The sequence below is a fragment of the Purpureocillium lilacinum genome (genome assembly GCF_023168085.1).
Source record: "Purpureocillium lilacinum CBS 284.36 DNA, scaffold_7, whole genome shotgun sequence".
NCBI classification, from domain to species: domain Eukaryota; kingdom Fungi; phylum Ascomycota; class Sordariomycetes; order Hypocreales; family Ophiocordycipitaceae; genus Purpureocillium; species Purpureocillium lilacinum.
In genome coordinates this window covers 2,991,330-3,009,688 of record NW_027072117.1, presented here as the reverse complement: position 1 = coordinate 3,009,688, position 18,359 = coordinate 2,991,330, and the positions used below count along the sequence as shown (strand labels likewise).

Here is an 18,359-nt window from a genome sequence, read left to right as displayed (position 1 = left end):
CGGGACCCGCGGCGTGAGCTTCGGCCGCGGAGTGCCTGCTCGCGTTGATGGCCCGCCTTGGCCAGCCACGCCAACACAGGCTGATGTGCCGGGCGCACGGAGATGACAAGACACCGCTTTGGTGGTTGCTGCTTCGTCGCTAATCGTCCCTGTGCGCGGGAAGGCCAAAGTCCGTCGGCTTGAGGCGGCGATATGGACGGGCGCGCGGGGTGCAATGCGCATCCCAACCGACGGAGGTACGGAGTACCTTCTGCACTCATAAATGGGAACCGCTGGGAGTACCGAGGCCTCCCAGACGCAGTCAAGTGAAGATCTCCGTCGTTGGTCAATTACACTCTTCCTCTGCAGTCCCTTGCATTTCGCGTCAAGCCAGTAGCACATCAGTCATAGGCCACGAGATAGTCTTACCAGACAGTCCGCCAGGATGATCGACGCTCAGTTCGCCGCGGCCATTGCGCCAATAATGCAGTTCCTGGGCAGCATGGAGCGGCCCAAGGTCCACGACGTCGAGACGAGGCGAAAGGTGTTGGCCGGCCTCGTCCCAGCGCAAAGGCCTGCCATCCCGGACGAGGTCCAACACTCCGCCGTCAGCATCTCTACACCAGACGGAGCGCAGATCCGCGTCCTCCGCTACCAAAAGAAGGGCACAGAGCCTGACTCTGCTGGCCCCGCCGTCATCCATATGCACGGCGGTGGCTTCATCTCATTGAGTGCGGATGTGGGCATCCCCACCGTCTGCCAGTACGTGGTCGCGAGCGGAGTGCAGTTCTTCTCGGTCGACTACCGCCTCGCGCCCGAGCACCCATACCCGACTCCACTGGAAGACTGCTGGACCGCGTTGCAATGGGTCGTTCGCAACGCTGTCGAGTTTGGCGTCGACACCGCCCGTATCGGCGTCATGGGTGACAGTGCAGGTGGGGGACTCGCCGCTGCGCTCGCCATCCTTGCGCGGGACCGTGGCCTCAGCCCGCCGCTGAAGCGACAAATCCTTCTCTACCCGATGCTCGACGACCGAACTGCTGTGGAGACGGAGCCCGGGGAGTTCACCGTGTGGACGCTCGAAGACAACATCACCGGTTGGACGGCATATCTCGGCGACAAGGTTGGAGGAGGCGGGGTGCCCGCCACTGCTGCGCCAGCAAGGGTCGACGATGTGAGAGGGCTTCCACCGCTGTACATGGATATAGGCCAGGCCGACATCTTTACGTTGGAGAATCATGCGTATCTGGGCAAGTTCCTGGCCGCCGGGGTCGAGGCCGAGTTCCATTTATACCCGGGATTGCCACACGGCTTTGACGGACTGGCAAGCCAGCACTTTGCTGCCGTAGCTCTCAACGATAACAGATGTCGCCAGCTCAAGAAGCTGTTCGACTGAAACGGAATCTGCGTTTTGCTTGTCTTCAAATAGCAACGCAGACGCGAGCCAGCAGACGGACATCGCTTCAGCATAACATCCGATCATGGCCAATCGCGGGAAACTGCAACGGAGGCAAGATGCCAGTGAAAGCTATAACTTTTCGCTTCGTGCGCGTCATATCCATGAAAATATACATATATGTCTATCGAATGATGCTGGTCGCTCGCTAACTCCGTCGGCATGCAAAGGGCTCATGAGCAGTTCCATCGCGAGTCATCTTAATCTGAAAACAGCGTCAGCAAACGGCACGCCACTTCCTCCTCGCTGATGGAAAGGGGGACTCACGATGTCGTCAATGGTCGCGTAGGTACCCGCACCTAGCGTCACCACTCCCACGATAAAGGCCAGGATGCAGCCCAAGCTGATGAGGCAGTTCTCCCTGGAGAACCAATGGCCCTTGCAGAGCAGCTTGAACCACATGATAGCAGGGATCCAGAATGAGAATCCCGACACAAACAATGCCGAGGCGAGGGAAAGCAGGTCCGAAAAGATGGGAATTGCCTCAGCAATGACCCACGCGATAATCGTGAACACAGTCACCTCGCCAATCCATGCGGCCCATCCCTTCGACGTGTTGATGTACCGCACAATAGACTTCTTCCACACGCGCCCGTGGATATAGCGCAGCGCCACGGTCGAATTAATCGAGCCGGAAATGAAGATGACGGGGAGGGCAACTCCGAAGGCGACCTTCGAGATGGTCGGGCCCGCCGACAAGAGCGCGGGAGACTGGACGCTATTGCCCACAAAGGCATAGCAGAGCGCGCCAGTCAGGGTATAGATGGCGATCTGGGCAAAGCCGGATGCCCAGATGGACTTCATGTAATGCTTAGGCGTGTGCATCTCGTCCATGAAGGAAAACTGTCCGATCGCAAAGCTAAAGGCAAAGATGATGTTGCTCACAGCGACGAAAGCCTTGGTGAAGCTAACATCCTCCTTGGGCCAGGCGGACCATTCCACCCCTGAGAGGCCACCCGGGGCATCGTGGGCCTGAATGCCAGTTGCGATGATGGTGATGGCGACGGCCGCAAGGATAGATCCAAAGTCGATGTAGCCCAGGATGGCGACCTCGGTGAAGGAGGGCGGAATTGCGAGAATCAGGAGAATGACGGCCGAAATGGCGGAGAAGGCGATGGAGCAGACATGTCCGCCATTGAGGTTGCTCAGCGCGATGCTGCCGGTAAGTGCGTGGGAGCCGACCACCATGACCAGCTCGAGAACGAGGCCAGCGCCAAACAATTCGTAGCCGAAGCGGCCGAAAAGAACCCGTCCGGCATCGGCGTAGTGTGAAATCTCGGGGTACGCCAGTTTGACCTGGCCGACGATGTAGGCCGTGAAGATGGCGAGCATGCCCAGCGTAATGGTGAGGAACACGCCAGGGAACATGCCGAGCGTAGCATACGCCGAGGGCAGGCTGAGGGCGCCAAGGGCAACGGCCTCAACGATGGTGACAATCGCAAGACGCTTCCAGCCAAGGCGATGGAAGTGCGCATTGCCCTCGGCCGCGATCTGCTTCAGCCTGTCGTCGCGGAGCTCGTCGCTCGTCTCGCCAAGGATGTCGTTGTCGGTCGATTCGCCCGAGGCCGGCTGCGCGCGATGGACCTCTGCCGACGGCTTGCGAGTGCTCTCCTGCCCATCCTTGGGGTTCTCGGCGGCACCAGCCGGCGTAGTGGTGATGCGGTCGAGCATGGCGACGGGACCTTCGAGTGAGACCGGGTGGCCTCGTTCGACAACAGAAGCGACGTGGGCGAAGCGTTCACGGCCAGCAACAACAGTGACAGATGCTAGATGGAGTGCGGTTGACGCTAAAGGTGAAAGATGATGGATGGAAAGTGGAAACGAAAAGCACGAAAGCCGGGGGCACGCCAGGAGTTTGTTCACCTCCGGGCTCACCGACCGAGCACCGGCGGTTTCTTCGCTCTCCTTATCAGCCACCCGCCGGATAGACGAGGCAAGAGCCGGCCTGGGCAGGCACGGGGGTCCACATGGCAAAGGCCCTTATCTGTCGTATTTGCTCCGGGTCACGGCTGGCTGGGATGGCGGACGAGCGACGGCAGTCTCGTGATGCTCCTCCACACGTGTAACCTGCCATCGACCGTCAACGCCGCATGCGGCGCTGTCGCACAACGCAGCTTGCCCTTCCCCATGAGTTACACATCACTCCCCCCGCAACCTTTCTGAAGTCTCAGATCCATCGAGCAGGCGCGAGTCCGTATTGCTGGGGAAGCCGCTGGGGAAAAGGCCCGCCGCAGGGACTGACCGGCGAGGTGGCCCTTCGGGCGGAGCGCGTCGCAGTGTTTCCGTGTCGTAATGGATGGAAAGCTTCTAGAAAAGCTTGAGTCATGGCGCGGCCGAGAAAAATTTCGCCCCTGGCGGTGGAGCTGAGGGAGCGGCTTGGGGCCACTCAGCGAGGGCGCGGTGGCCATATGCAGACTTTTGTCCCCGGATCATGCCAGCCCAGATGGGCCGCTATTACGAAGAGGCCGTTGTTGTTTGGCGAGAGAGGGGCCACGGGCGTAATGGAGTGACGGTGCTTATCTCGAGGCTGATGTTGAAGTTGAAGCTGCAGGCCGCTCCCGTAAACATGGCTGTCGCAAACGTTGCAGTTTGAAGACCGCATTCCATCCTCGCTTGACGTCTGGCCTGGGCCGGCACTCGGCACCTGCTCGTCAGCCCTGCAGGCCAGCCAAGCCCAGTCCAAGCGGCCCGGAATCTGCAGGACAGCGGCAGTGGCGTCCTCCAAGCCTGACTGCCAGCAGGTGGAGCCCGGCATTGGGGCGCCTCCCTTCGCCTTCGCCTCCCCTCGCTTTGCTGCCGAAATCGGTAGTGGCTGTGCCGGGTGAGGAAAAACCCTTTCATTCCACAAGCCCCGGCCGTTCTGCCGCTTGCCCGCGGGAGCCGTTCAGCTTGCGTGAACCCCCCAAACCCCCAACCAGCAGCAGGGCACCTTGCCAGTGTCCCCATACGGTCCCAGCGCCGCTTGCCATCTTCCCGGGATCTCTTCATCATGCGATAGGCCGGATAACCAGGTGGTACAGGAACGCCGAGAGCTGGAGACCCCAAGGACCCCAGTCTCCAAACGCCCACTCCACATCGACCCTTAGCGCGGTCATCGCTCCGGCACGGAGGGTATCAACAAATTAAGATTTCGCTGGCAAGCTACCTATTAATGCTGAGCAGCATGATGCACCCATTCCCCTTATCGTACACGTACACGGCAGCCGTGGTATTCCGTCTCTCATATCAACAGTCGCCGAATCTTGATGTTGGCCACGTGCATCACCGCCGCCGCTTGCCGCAGCAGCGAGGATCCCCCCGGCAGGACGACGTACAGCTCCGACGACTGCGACTCGTCGGGATGGAACTTGTTGTTGTAAGTCCGCTTTCCGCCGAGCTGCGCCGAGTCCACCACCCGGTGGAACATGTCGCGAGCCACGCGCGCCTTTAAGCCGTCTTGGTTCGGCATGTCGCCCAGATCGAGGAACGGCTCATGGCCAAGGCATAGGTACGACACGCCCGAGTCGCGAAGCAGCTGCATTGCCGTGACGATGAGCAGGTCGGTGATGCCGCGCGGCGCCGTCGGCGACGCGATGCACGGGTCGAGGTGGAAGCCATTCTTCGCGCCAACGTTTCGCAGTGCGGCGAAACCGTTGACGTGCCCTTCGCGGTCGCTTGTGTAGAGGAAGAAGGTGATGTTCCGTCGACAAAAGAGATCGTATACCGTGACGAATGTTTGCAGGTCCTTCTCTTTCTTGCAGTTGCGCTCCACGCGCCACTGGTCGTAGATGACTTGTAATTGGACTTCCATTGATCGGTCGATGCCATTGATGCCCGGCGCATAAATGCCAATGCTGATGCCCTCGCGTTTCGGATCCAACAGTCGCCGGTTCTGGGCAAGCATCCGCTTTCCTGCACCCTGATTGGAAAGGATCTTGTTGGTCATTGGATTGAGCACCCGCTCTCGACCGAATCTCACTGGGATCCAGTTTCGCTTCTGTGCATACATGGCGAATGTCTCGCTGACGCCCATGAAAGCAATCTTGAGGCGGTTCTTCTTGCGGAACTGGGCAAGTTCCTCTAGCAGCGGCTCGAAGTGCTCCGGCGCAGCCAGCGGGTCTCCAGATACCACCAGTGTCCCGTCTTGGACCGTGTACACGACCGCGCCGTAGCCGTTCTGGCTCGTAAAGGTCTGGTACTCCGGGTCGAGGACTCCCATGTGCGCTGTTTGACTGTGTTGCTGGTATGCTCTGTCGAATTCGTCGCTCTCAAACACATCGAAGAGGGTGCTGTCGCTGGAGTCTGCTCGGCCGGACGAGCCGTCCGACAATATGTCCTGAGATAATGTGACGACGCTGCCATCGGAAGAGAAGCGGCTAGTAGACACAAGATGCTTGGTCTCGTGGCAAGGCAGCATGCGTTGAACAATGTCATGTGCTCCAACATCCAAGCGCGCACCGGGCAGCCTTGGGGTGTCTGTTCGCCGGAAAGTAGCCATTATGGTCGAATTGAACTCGTCAACAACGCGGTTTCACTGTTTAGACAACATGAGAGCCTCAACAGGGGACAAGCTGGTCTCAGCGGACGTATTTATCACCAGCACATCGGCACTCAGGGGGCCCGGACTCTGTCCGGTCCGCAGCCGACAGAGGCGCATCTGATGTGCCGCCAACGTCTAAATGGCTTGCGGGCATCGAGGCTGAGGCGCGGAGATCCAAGTTACTCATACAGATAGGCTCAGCAGGCCGAGTCCGAACAACCGACATTGCGCCTCACGCGAGCTGGCTTGGTACCAATCTCGCAACCGCAAGCACGCGCGACACTGCCACGTAAGAGACGTCACTCGGGCGAGTCCGCTGGCGCGGCCCCAGGGAGCCCGCAACCTTCTGGAAGTCTGGAGGTGCCGTCATGTTCGATGCTAGCGCCATTGGGTCCTTGATACTGCGGGCTGCATGTGCTCGCATGCCCCATCGTGGTCTGTTTAACGGGGGCGGGCTCTGGGCTTCCCTCATTCGGATTTGGAATCTCGTCGGTTTCCTCTTTGAACAAGGTTCTAGATGTCACCAGCGGCCAGCCTTGCGTCGGTCGCATTGCGCAAGATGGGCGCGTGGAAGGGAGGATGACGCGAGCATGGCCGCATCATAACACGAGATACGGCGTACAATTGCCACACTTGCGCACTTCTCAATGGGCCTCAGCCGGGCCCCAATGCAGACCGGACGGATTCTACTCGTTCTCTGAGCGCGACTTCATGTTCAGTTCCGCGTCGCCGATCCGACCGCAACCGCGCATTGCCGCCCAAATTTGAATGCTGTGCCTTCTCGGTCGAGCGCTGTCTCGGGTGTGACGGCCCCGGCGAGTGATGGAAAGGGCGGACGGCCTCGCTCGGTAGATTCCCGAAGAGCCCCCCACAACCACCCAGCGTGGCGGACCTTCGGACTCTCGGTGGCTCCTGAGTCTCGGCACTGCCCTGCCGGCCGGTCCTACGGCGATGGTGTCTCGTTTCCCCAAAACGGCAATAGTTGTGCGAGCTCTCCACGAGGCTGCCGTTCACTCCTGGCGGAGATCAAGCAGGCAAGGAGCATTACAAGCGCAAGCTGAAGCTGACCAGTTGCTATTCCTTTAACTTGGGCTCCAGTCACAACGTACACGACTCGTTCCTGCAATGCGTCTCCATCTGCACCGCATCGACGGCTGCACAGCGCCGGAACCGGGGCGTCGTTCTGGGCACCGTTAGATCTGGGTCGGCTGTGCAATTACGGCGGCGCAACGGCGGCGCAGGGGTGCGAGGTCCACATCAACAGACCAACAAAAGTACTGGTGTGAAAGGTCCTGGTGTGTTGCAAAAGCAATAAGACGGCTGCAATGCGACAGACGCGCTGCGCCCATCTGCCCTTGGCTACTGTCTGCCGTCGAGTCTGCCTCGCGCGCGACTGTACGTTGCTTTGGTGGAGCCGCAACTGATCATCTCGAATCTCGACGCCCTCGCGGGGAGGCTGGGCATTCATCGCCAACATCATGATTCGGATCCCTTTCTCACCGGAATTGAACGCCTTTGATGTTAGCTCCATTGTCACTTCGTGTCAAAGCACACGTGGTCATGACACAGCAAACGCTTTGACGCCAACGCCGAAGTGCCTGGTTCAGTGAACGGATTGAGAGAGGCATGTGCACAACGCTTTACAACGGGCGAAATAAACGACAAAGGCCATGAAGACTATCGATTGGATCGTCGCCCATGTCTGGGGAGGTCTTTGTGCAGCTACCTGTCCCCTCTGCCCGACACTCACAGTTCGGGACAGTCACACGAGGATAATGAGACGCGCGCAGAAAACGTCAGCGCATGACTTTCGCGCAGCTGACCAGCACAGCAACAGGTCGTTGTCGCAATCATCGGGTTATTCTGGCTGCTTGCTTGCCTACTAACTTCGTACGTGAAATGCTGCAGCTTTCCGCCCGACGACGTGGCGCTTGCCTTCTGCTGTCCGCCCTGTCACATTCCAGAAGACGTCGCGCCCATTCAATTTAGCTGCTTCTCAGCCTCGACCATGGCAGTAAACCTGTCGTTGGGCTGACGAAACACGTACTCGTCACCGCGGACAACGCGGTCAACCTCCTCGCGCACGAATGGATACACATCCCGCCACGCGTTCACCCCCATCCAGCAGTCGAGGTGGCCGTATCCCTCGACGCTCCTCCGGCGATATTGCACCCCTGCCCCATCGACACCCGCCGATACGCCAAAAGTCGCAAGTAGCGTGTTGTAAGTCTCGTCTGCAGCCTTGGGGCTGAGAACCGAGCTGTCCGCGCCATTGAATAACAGAAATGGAATCCCCCGGAGCCTCTGAATATTTTCTGGTGTTACGAGGGGCTCGTACGCAGGCGCGTTGCTGGTAACGGCACCGCGCGTGCCCATGTGCATGAGAAGGTGCATGAGATTAACATTGGCACCGCCAAACACGCGATCAATCTGCGAGTGAGTAGCCTCATTGAGGTTGTGGTGGCTCCAACATCGTCCAAATAAGAAGGTAGTGCGGAGACAAACTGCGTTGTTGCACATCTCGTGCCGCTCCTGGGGATACAGCCGCAGGAACTGGTTCAAGACCTGGTGCACAAGTTTGTCGTCGACTGATGTCGAGCAGTCAAAGAATGGGCCTGCCAACTTTGAGAAAAGCCAGTCGAGGGGTATGGGAGACTTGGCTTTGAGCGTGTTCACCGTGCTCCAGACCGGGTTCATGAAGACCTGGCTGCAGGTGATGCCGAGAATCCACTCGGCGGGGATTGTGCCGTCCAGAAGCCCGCAAGCAAATGCCACGGAGCCCATACAGTGGGCGATTGTGTAGATCTTTTGCCGGCCATGTAGCGTGCGTATGATCTCGAGGCACGCCTTGATATCGAGGCGGGCATCATACGTTGTCCAGGAACTGTGCGCCGTCTCCAGACGGCCGATACGGTGGACGGTCACAAAGACGCGGTAGCCGGCGCGCGTCAGGTAATTGACCGCGTTGAATGGGATTGTCGCAAGAGCAAAAATTTGATGGTCGACACTTGCGCCTGGAATCATGAAGAGGTCTTTCACGGGTACAGGCGCGCCGTGTTCGTCTCTGGCGACGGCACAGGGATCTGGCTCCCACATGTGCAGCTTGGAGGCCACTCCATCGCTTGCTACAACGGTAAACGTTCGCGATGGAGGTGTAAAGTTGATGCATCCGACTTGCTCGTCAAGAGGGTACTGTAGCGGCATGAAAGGGGTAAGGAACAGCTGAAGCGGCTGTCGCCACAATCTCTCGAGGTATGTCGATAGCTTGGCCGCTCTGTCGACGAAATTCGCACCGCTTGCTGTCAAAGTCCGTGCGGCAGGTAGCAAGTCGGCGAAGTGAACGTTGATGATGCCCATGGCGATTGGCGATCGGTGCGGCCGGAGATATGGCCCATTCATTTGATTCGTGACAATACACCTCGGCGAGGCCGTCGTGGTCCGAGCAGCGATCATCGCCTTATCGGTGGTCTGGCCTGGGTCCATGCCTGGGTCCGTGATGCTCACGTACAATGTTGTCGTTGCTTGCCATAGCCGTGATGGCCGAAGCGTGATGGATGGGTCGGTGACCTTGTATCCGTGGAAATGGAGTCGTTTCCCGTTAACGCCCAGCATCTCGAAGTCGTAAACCAGCTTTCCGCTGCCGCTTACGCTGTCGTCTGACTCAAAGACGCCGAATTTGCTTCGCAAGATGGTAAAAGGTGAGCCGCGAAGGCTGGGACAGGTAAAGGTGCCCGTCATGATGCCAGGATAGTCTGTTCCGGCGGTGTCTGCTTCAGAGCACGGCACGGTGACACTGACAAATAGCCTCGCCGTCTCGTCTCGGCACTTTCCCAAGTGGTGTGCCAACTCGTACGTCCTTTTGTCGTCGCGTGTGAGAACACGCCCAGGATGCACGAACCCGGACATCAGCTCTGTGAAGCTGACGGTCGGCTCTCTCTGTCCAACAGCATCGCACAGAGAGGCCACCAGTGGCTCAACCGTTCCCCCCTCGGGGAATATTTGTTCACTTCGGCAGATCGGCGGCTTTTCGTACAGGTCAAGAATGCCATTGCGCGTTTTGTCGATGACCAGACCATTCTGCGCTGCGTAATTGGCAACGGCACGCTCCGCGAGAGCGGTAATGGTGGCGAGGGGGTTAACACCCAACGCCCGCGGTATGGCTGCGGCGTCCGTGACCACCAGGCCGGGATAGGTCTCCGCGGTGGCGTTGCCGACAAAGACCTCGCCAACGTGGTTTGTCACGCCACGAGCGCCGGAGCCGTCGCTGGTCATTCCCGCGCCGCTGATACAAACAAGGTCAGCTCTTGAGCCAGCGAAGAAGGAACACGAGCTACACTCACCCAAGGGGATGAACAGTGACGAGCTGTTTACCCATCAGAGAATATAAAGGGGTCGGGATCAACACAGCCCCGATGGCTTCGGAGATTTTGCTGAGAAATGCGTGGACCTTGCGAACTCTGTCATTGCGACCGGCTCCGGCAAAGTTAAAGACGGGCTTGTCGTTCTCAAGGCACAGTGAGCCCTGATTGCCTTTGCCAAAGTTAGGTCCATTTTCACCATGCTGGCTTTATGCGCGGGAAACGTACTGTCGTGCAACATCGCAACAAATGCCTGCGTTCTATGCAGCGCTCCAGTGTTGAAGACACATCCCATGAGAATGCCCTTCAACCAGGCCATGATTGCGTGGAGCCGCTGCGTGAATGTCCTACCGTAGCCAGATTGGAAGGCGGGGAGGAATTGCAAGAGGATCTGGAAGAATGCACCCAGACCCTGTGGAATAGCTCCGTCTTGCACGACGAAGCCATCCAGGGGGTTCGCATGGCCACCTCGGCAGTCTATCATGCTCGTGATTGTCGGCCCAACTGCATTGAAGCGACTCGGTCGTTCTGAGCCAACGGCGTTGACTTCACTCCGGGAATTGTATCTGCGATCCTGTTAGAGTCACATCGCGAGCCCGAATAATGCCCTCAGCACGGGAAGACGAACCCAAAGGCCAGTATGTTGCCGTTCCCACTCATGTTTCGCCCAACCTGGTCGCTCATGCGCAAGCCCATGTCCCTGCTTCGCAGCAGGAGTTCTGTAGTGCCCATGGCTCCTCCTCCAAGGAAAACGGCGTTCTTTGCATAAACCCACATCAACTCGGACCGGAAGTTATGCGAGAACTGTTGGCGATTTCGGCCGTGCCAGGCAAAATAGACAATGTAGCCTCCACGCTCGTCTTGGACTTTCTCAATGTACCTCGCTTCACACTCGCAGAATAGCTCTGCGCCCCAGTTCCAGGCGTCAGCGAGGTATGTCACGAGAGTAGAGGACTTCGACCAGTCGTTAACGCCTGTGCAATCCTGGCCCGACGATGTAGAGGCAGACATGTTGACGCCTGTGCTGTTCGGTCCAGATCGAAAGCGCGTTGTTTGAGGGGCTCTGATGAACTTCTGACCGAGGCCCAATGATTTGGCCTGGCTCTCGAAGACCTTCATCTTGCGCAGCTCTGGCCAATTCGCTGGATACGCCTCCGGCTCCAGGACGTCCCTCACCATATCGTAGTCTGCGCAAACTTGGTCACTATCGGCATAAAAGGCTGACTTTCGACGTGCTTACATTCTGACAAACACCCAGGGTTGTCACGTATCTCCTTCGGCCAAGATGGCATCGCCAAGACCTCCTTGGTAGTCTCGAGGAAGATGTTCCCATTCAACAGGCTGCCGCCTCCCAGGCCTGTGCAATAATTGTGTTAGCGTCAGTCAGACGTGGCACTCAAAGAGCTTTCTCTCACCATTGCACACAAAAACGCTCTGGTCATGACCAAACATGAGGTGGTAGAGCCCAGTGTCTTTGTGGTTGTCGACATCGTGAAGGGTGACTGGCCCGGCTTTGAATCGACCGGACACGTGAAACTCCTTTGAGATCTCGCCGAAGCTAACAGGATACTCTCCTGGCCACTTCTCCCTTCCTTTCTCCAGGAGGCAGACTGACTGGCCGGCCCGCGCCATTCGAGAGGCAGCAACGCCTCCGCCATATCCCGACCCGATCACGACGCAGTCGTAGGATGGAAGAATTAGCTCGACCGGTTTTGAGATGCGAGGAGGCCCCGAGCATTCTGTGCTTGCTCTCTTTCTCGTCTCAGAGCATGGCTGTCGCTGCTGGGCAAAGTACGTGCCGCTGGTGTTCCGCGTTGCTGAATTGGCGTCGGCATCTCCGACCGGGCAGGCCGAGCGCGTGTGCTTGAGGTTTGTGGCACTGTTCTGGTGCCCGATGATCTTCATCGTGTCATGTTGATCGATTCTTCTTGCGTTGAAGAGATGCTACTTGATGATGACGTCGAAGTTTCAGTTGATGTAGCTGACTGGAAAGCGCCAAGCCGTGATATCGTTAAGGAACGGCGCAGACTGACGTGCATAACTGGAACTTCATCACTTGCGCAGAGTAGCAAACATGGCGAACTTAAACATCACTCAGCTGCTTCGTCTTGAGCTGGGCGGGCCCATAGTATTCTTTGGATTCTTCAGTCCAACATGGCTTCAGGCAGGATACCGAGTGCATCATGATGTGTCACAGGTAGCTAGACGACCGTTGTCGCGCACACAGCGCGAGGCGAGTTGGATCCTGTATTGTGGCCATTGTGGGTGACATGCCAGGCCGCAAAGAACATGGACGTTCCATTTGAAATCCCGAATCACAGGTCCCATGGGTTTGTTTGCTATTTGATCCCACGAAAAGAACGGTATGTGCGCGCGACGCCCGCAAGACCCTCCCGTCCTATCAAAGCAAGGGCACATTGTGTGGCACGACTGGGACACTCGGACGAAAGGTCAGTGCGTCGTCGCCGGCGACGGGCCGACGGAACCCAGAGGCTTGGGACAAGCAAGATCCAGTGTTGGGTACGTGCCTACATGTACGTGACAGCCCGATATGGGTGTGCATGTGAGCTTCAAGAACAAGGATAGGCATGGACAAACGTGTGGGAACGAATCACAGGTGATCTAAGCTAAACCTGGCAAGATGTTGAAGGAAAGGCAAACCGCAGGGCACCTGGCGTAGAGGGCGTACTCAGACCGGCCTCTCGCTGGCTCGCGGGTGTGGAACACATCTCAGGGCGCTGACTTCATGGGGTTTCATCCTGACTTCGTATATGAAGTTCAGATGGGCCGCATCTTCGGGAAGTACGCGCTCACTGCAGTCGACCTGTGAAACACCGCAATTCAGTTTATGAATGGCTTCTACCACCATCCAAAATTTTCTGAGGCATGCAGTCGCTCGTAGTCATTCTGTGCGTGGACGGGCAGCTCTGATGATTGAGCCAAAAACGCGGGAAGAACGATTGGCGGGAAAGGAGGCTTACGAAGAGCTGCATTTATTGTGGTGGGCAAACATCACTCGATTGTCGTGCTTATACATCATGTTCCCTGCAGCCAACTCAACATATACGTACCATTCTTGGTAGCGGACGTGGTTGGTTCTTGATGACTTGCAGAATGTGCATGGGCACTTCGTAATGAGAGCCTATCTCCTGATCTCCTGAACAAGTGACCGTTGGGGTGCGGCGGAGTGGATGCGACGCGTCCATGGATATTCAATGGCATGGGCATTCAGAGAGATCAATTCCGTGAAACACATTAGTGGAACTGCTCTCTCAATCGCCCGCCACGTGGAGCTCACGACATTCACACAAAGCGTCCCGATCTACTTTCATTGACAAGCGGAGCAGGCAGACAAGAGTGGCTCCTGGGGCGGCGGGTGGTCCTCGACCCCATTGTTTACGAGAAAACGTATTGACCGCCACAACTCACCAAACTTGCCTGTGAAGCTCCCCTTCAACCTGAGTAACTGCGGGCGTCTGCAGATGGCGCAATCATGCGGTTTTTTTTTTGATCTCTTAAACCGGCAAACTCTGGGAATTATGTCTGGTGATCATGACGATTCCCTGATCGTTACCAGTTGCGCACGAGCGGCTGGCGGCAATGCACCGGCTGCATGGGCTGCGGCAAAGCTCGGCATTCACTAGGCTACCAAGCTATCGCAGAAGTTTGCTCCCTGCCGGCTGATCGGGCGCGTGTTCCCGTTGTAGGTGTGCCTCGCGACCGTTGCGCCAATCTCGCATTTCCGCGTTGGTCCCTCATCAGATGGCCTGAGCAGCAAGGGTCCCCTGTGAGTGAGTGGTCCCACGCTGTTGGCTCCAGTCGACCCTGTTCTCCCGACCGGGAGCGACCGATCTTGTAGGGTCTGTCATGTGCTTAATACGAGAATAGGCTCCGTACATTATCTAAAGCCCGCTGAGTCGGCCATGCCCGTGGGACTTGGGCGGCTGGCAGCCGGGGTCGGGGTTGGGGTGAAGGACCTGTCACACAGGCGGCTCGGGTGGGTGCAAGGGGGGTCAGCATTCGTAAAGCATGGTGATTGCAGGCTGTGCCCGGGCCGCCTTCCCATAGACGCGGAGGTCCAACTGCAGCAATATGGCCCCTGGTGGATCGATGGTTGGGCCCCGTGGGGGCCGCAGTTCAATGTTGCTCAGGAACAGTGACCTCATTGTTGATGATGGCGAGACTTCTACACTCACAGTCAGGACTTGGCATTGTTTTGACGTCACAGATGATGTCTCGATGCTTCTTTTCGAGAGTATTGACAATTGCTCTCCCATATTGTTGCTCCATTGCCTCCATTGCGTCTGGTCGTTCACTTCTTGTCTGGTCAATCAGGAGACCGCCCGGCACGGCAAACAAGGTTGGAAGCTCCCGGCTCCCTCTGACTTGCCACGTTGAGAATACCAGCGAGTCCGTTGCCCGTCACCTAAAAGTCCCCAAAGGAACCGGGGTCTCGGCGGGGCTGCCGCAATTAGCGTCTCCAGGGCAGCACAATATCAGCCCATGCTTCCCGGCTCTACGCGTAGCGGCGTCATCGCGACCTTTCGACGCACATGGCTGGCAGTAGACGAAATTTCGGGCCCGAATATTTTTTTTGGCTCTGCCGCCTCTTCCTTGCATGTGGATGGCTTGCCGTGCCGTTTAATTTTCGTCTTTGGCGTCTTTGCCTTCTGCTTCTGCGCTCAACTGGCTGGCGTAAAAACCCCTGAACATGGCCGGTGAGGCACGGGCGGACTGTAGGTGTCGTGCCGTTAGAGCCGCATGTTGATGCACGCACACTTCATGCTAATCTCGTGGACATCAGGTTGTTGGGGGCCAAGCCACGCAAATTGGCGGTTTCCCAGTGCCGGCCGATTCGTGGTGCATGTACGATGTGGTATACGGGCTCATCTAGCCGTTCATGCGAGAGCCGGCCAGCCGTTTGCATGCCGCTGCATTGAACTTGATCGACTCAGGTAATCGGCATGAAGCGGAGAGGCAACGACTCAATCGATGGTAACGTAACTGCCCGGCGGCTGCGGCCAGACAACGCGACGGAGCCCGCGGCGTCGAGGAACCGAAGCCGAGTGGGGGTTTCCTCATTCTAGAGAGACCAAACGCCGGCTCTCCGCCCATGATCTTCGCCCCGTAATGGCGACGCGCTTAGAGGACCCCGAGGTCCCCAACTGCCCCAGGCATTGCCGAGAATCATACGACGTGTTGGTGGGCCGGACAGTTGGCATTGGCGCCGGAGAGCGCTCCCGCGCGGACGGACGCCCCGGGTCGGCAACATCACAACGTGGCAGTGGGGCCGCAATGCTAATAACTCCATGTCCTTGACCGTCTCGTGGCCTACCGCCATGCTGATTTGCGGGAGTCTGGTGTGCAAATCTGAAGTTTCCGTACTGTGGATTTGGGAAAGGTTTATCGGGGGGCAAACAGTCTGTCGCGTGTTAGTAGGAAATAGTATATAGGTGCCCCATGTTCCTACGTGATCCGCCCATGCTGCGCAGCGAAACAGCGACGAAGCAGCCCCTCTTGCCGTTGTGTTCCCGCCCGTGTTCCCCCCTACACATCAAAGGCCTTGCCCTGTCACAATGGCGTTGACATACAAAGAGAGCCAGAAAATCAGGGCCACGATCCCAGCCCTGACAGAGCACGGCGAGCTGGTTGTCACAGTGTTCTACCGCAACCTCTTGCGCAACCACCCGGAGCTCAAGAACTATTTCAACACCGCCAACCAAGTAAATGGCTTCCAGCCTCGTGCGCTCGCATCCATCATCCTGCAGTTCGCCAAGAACATCAATCACATCTACGAGATTGTGCCAAAACTGGAAAGAGTCTGTCAGAAACACTGCTCGCTCGGCGTTCAGCCAGAACACTACGGTATTCTGGGGAAACACCTCCTCGAATCATTCTCCGAAGTTTTGGGCCACGCCATGACTCCAGAAGCCCTACAGGCGTGGAATAAGGCGTACACAATCCTCGCCAACATGCTTATCGGGCGCGAAAAACAGCTTTATCGCAGCTTCGGCCGGTGGACTGGGTGGCGACAGTTCCACGTGGTCGAACGAGTGCCTGAGAGCGCGGACGTTTGCTCGTTCTTCCTCAGTCCGGTAGACGGGCAACCTCTACCAGACTTCATGCCGGGACAGTACATATCCGTGCGCGTCGACGTCCCTGGAAAGGAATACAAACAGATCCGGCAATATTCCCTTAGCGATGCGCCTCGCGCCGGCTACTACCGCGTTACGATCAAACGTGATGATGGCACCAAGTTTAAGCCTTCCAAAGCGCTTCGTTGTCCGTATGCGCCAAACCCTGGTGTTGTTTCCAATCAACTCCTCGACAGTCTTTTCGCCGGCGACACCATCGAGGCCAGCCACCCGACGGGACAATTTTATCTGGACACCAACAACCTGTCCAGCGAGCCGGTGGTACTCATCTCAGCAGGCATTGGCGCGACGCCAGTCGTGTCAATCCTCAACTACATCGTCGAGAATCAGCCCTCACGGCCGATATCATGGGTTCATGGCGCCCGTACCGAAGTGCCATTCCACGCGCAAATCGCCAAGCTGCAGCGGGAGAAGCCCAACTTCCAGAGCAAGGTGTTCAAAACTCATCTTGCTGATGCAGACCTCGCTGGTGTGACCTACGATTACGACTACCGCCTGGACCTGGCGAAGCTGACCCCGGAGGATTTATGTCTGGCGCGAAGCTCTACAGAGTACTACGTGTGTGGGCCGGAGCAATTCATGCTAGAGACGGCCGATTACTTGCAGTCTCAGAACGTCGACCCTGTGAGAATCAAGTTTGAACTCTTCGCAACCGGAGAGCGAGCTGCTTCACCGTCGTGAAGTGAGACGGGATACGGCAGCATTATGTCAATGATGTCTGGCAATTGGAGAAAAGCGACTACGACCATGCGGCAGAGGACATGGCGATGTTTGCGGCGGACCGGTAATGCAAAATGGGAAGGAACTTATACACGGTACATTTTTATCTGATCACCAAACATATTGGTGGGTTTGAAGCATGTTGGTGGCTCAAGTTTGAGGGCTTCGGCTCTGTACAATGACAGAGTGTATGTATAACGAGGAATAGATCGCTGTGCCCGCACGCGACGGGTAGCGCTGGACATATTTTCGCCCACAATACCAGCTGCGATACCTGCCCAGAATTGATGGTGCCTATCCGAGTGCCCAATCCAGTCGATCAGATGCAATTTGAGAAGCGACGCCTTTGAGAGGCCTATTGCGGTGGGAAGTACAGCTTCTTCTCCTCAATTGCGGCAACTCGCTTGATCGACTCCTTTGCCTCCATCCGTTTGATCAAGCCCGCGTAACGGGGAAACTTATCTAGCGACAGACCGATTTCGCGGCCCCAGTACCAGAAAATGACCAGGTTGTAGTCAACAACGGTCTCTTTTTCCCCAACCGGAAAGACCTTTCCGTCAAGAAGCTTGTCAATCCGGGAGAAGCCAGCGTCGACAAGCGACTTGCCCCGCTCTCGCACCGTTTCGTGAAGATTTTCGTCATTGGTAAACCTGGCCGGCCTGAAGCGCATCCCAAAACCCATGCCGTGAAGCGAACCCGACAGCCACGCAAGCCATTCGAGTACCTTCGCACGTTGAACCAGGCTGTCGCCAGAGAGGCCGCGCTCTGGAGCCAAGGAAGAGATGAGCGTCAGAATAGCTGGCATTTCCGTTATTATGTCCTCATTATTGACTCGTAAAGCCGGCACGTAACCCATGTGGTGGATGGTGTTGCGGTACTCGGCGTTGGTGAGGCTGCCATCGGCGGCGTCGAAGCCATCGGGACCACGCTTGAGGAGAACGGTGGTGAAATCTATGCCTAACTCCTCAAGAATGGCATGAGGAACAAAGGAGCAGGCTCCATTGGCGCGGTACAAAGTCAGCTGTGGCATCGTGAGTCCTTTGAGCGAGTTGACCTCTGGGTCGGTGCCTTGAGCGTGGCTGTGATCTTGGTACAGCGCAGGCTGTCACTCGCATCCGACAAAGCGGCCTTGCTCTTATATCGCACCGACCGTCTATTGACCCCGCGCGAAT

The 18,359-nt window shown here is 57.4% G+C and overlaps 6 protein-coding genes across 6 annotated transcripts; 2 read left to right on the top strand and 4 right to left on the bottom strand.

Annotated features, from left to right (window-relative positions):
- Positions 1 to 424: 424 nt before the first annotated feature.
- On the top strand, positions 425 to 1,375 carry PLICBS_009821 (uncharacterized protein; the record flags this gene model as incomplete). Its single annotated transcript, XM_018328367.2, has 1 exon — positions 425 to 1,375. One exon carries the CDS (start codon positions 425 to 427, stop codon positions 1,373 to 1,375), a length of 951 nt encoding a protein of 316 aa, XP_018173053.2.
- Positions 1,376 to 1,583: 208 nt separating this feature from the next.
- Positions 1,584 to 3,106, bottom strand: PLICBS_009820 (uncharacterized protein; the record flags this gene model as incomplete). The annotated part of the gene is made up of 2 exons (XM_018328368.2): positions 1,584 to 1,640; positions 1,703 to 3,106. 2 exons carry the CDS (start codon positions 3,104 to 3,106, stop codon positions 1,584 to 1,586), a joined length of 1,461 nt encoding a protein of 486 aa, XP_018173054.1.
- A 1,549-nt stretch (positions 3,107 to 4,655) lies between these two features.
- Positions 4,656 to 5,912, bottom strand: PLICBS_009819 (uncharacterized protein; the record flags this gene model as incomplete). The annotated part of the gene is made up of 1 exon (XM_018328370.2): positions 4,656 to 5,912. One exon carries the CDS (start codon positions 5,910 to 5,912, stop codon positions 4,656 to 4,658), a length of 1,257 nt encoding a protein of 418 aa, XP_018173056.2.
- Positions 5,913 to 7,934: 2,022 nt separating this feature from the next.
- On the bottom strand, positions 7,935 to 12,217 carry PLICBS_009818 (uncharacterized protein; the record flags this gene model as incomplete). Its single annotated transcript, XM_018328371.2, has 6 exons — positions 7,935 to 10,236; positions 10,295 to 10,484; positions 10,541 to 10,878; positions 10,941 to 11,499; positions 11,553 to 11,669; positions 11,728 to 12,217. 6 exons carry the CDS (start codon positions 12,215 to 12,217, stop codon positions 7,935 to 7,937), a joined length of 3,996 nt encoding a protein of 1,331 aa, XP_018173057.2.
- Positions 12,218 to 15,888: 3,671 nt separating this feature from the next.
- On the top strand, positions 15,889 to 17,148 carry PLICBS_009817 (uncharacterized protein; the record flags this gene model as incomplete). The annotated part of the gene is made up of 1 exon (XM_018328372.2): positions 15,889 to 17,148. One exon carries the CDS (start codon positions 15,889 to 15,891, stop codon positions 17,146 to 17,148), a length of 1,260 nt encoding a protein of 419 aa, XP_018173058.1.
- Positions 17,149 to 17,542: 394 nt separating this feature from the next.
- PLICBS_009816 (uncharacterized protein) lies at positions 17,543 to 18,217 on the bottom strand (the record flags this gene model as incomplete). Its single annotated transcript, XM_018328373.2, has 1 exon — positions 17,543 to 18,217. One exon carries the CDS (start codon positions 18,215 to 18,217, stop codon positions 17,543 to 17,545), a length of 675 nt encoding a protein of 224 aa, XP_018173059.1.
- Positions 18,218 to 18,359: the final 142 nt, after the last annotated feature.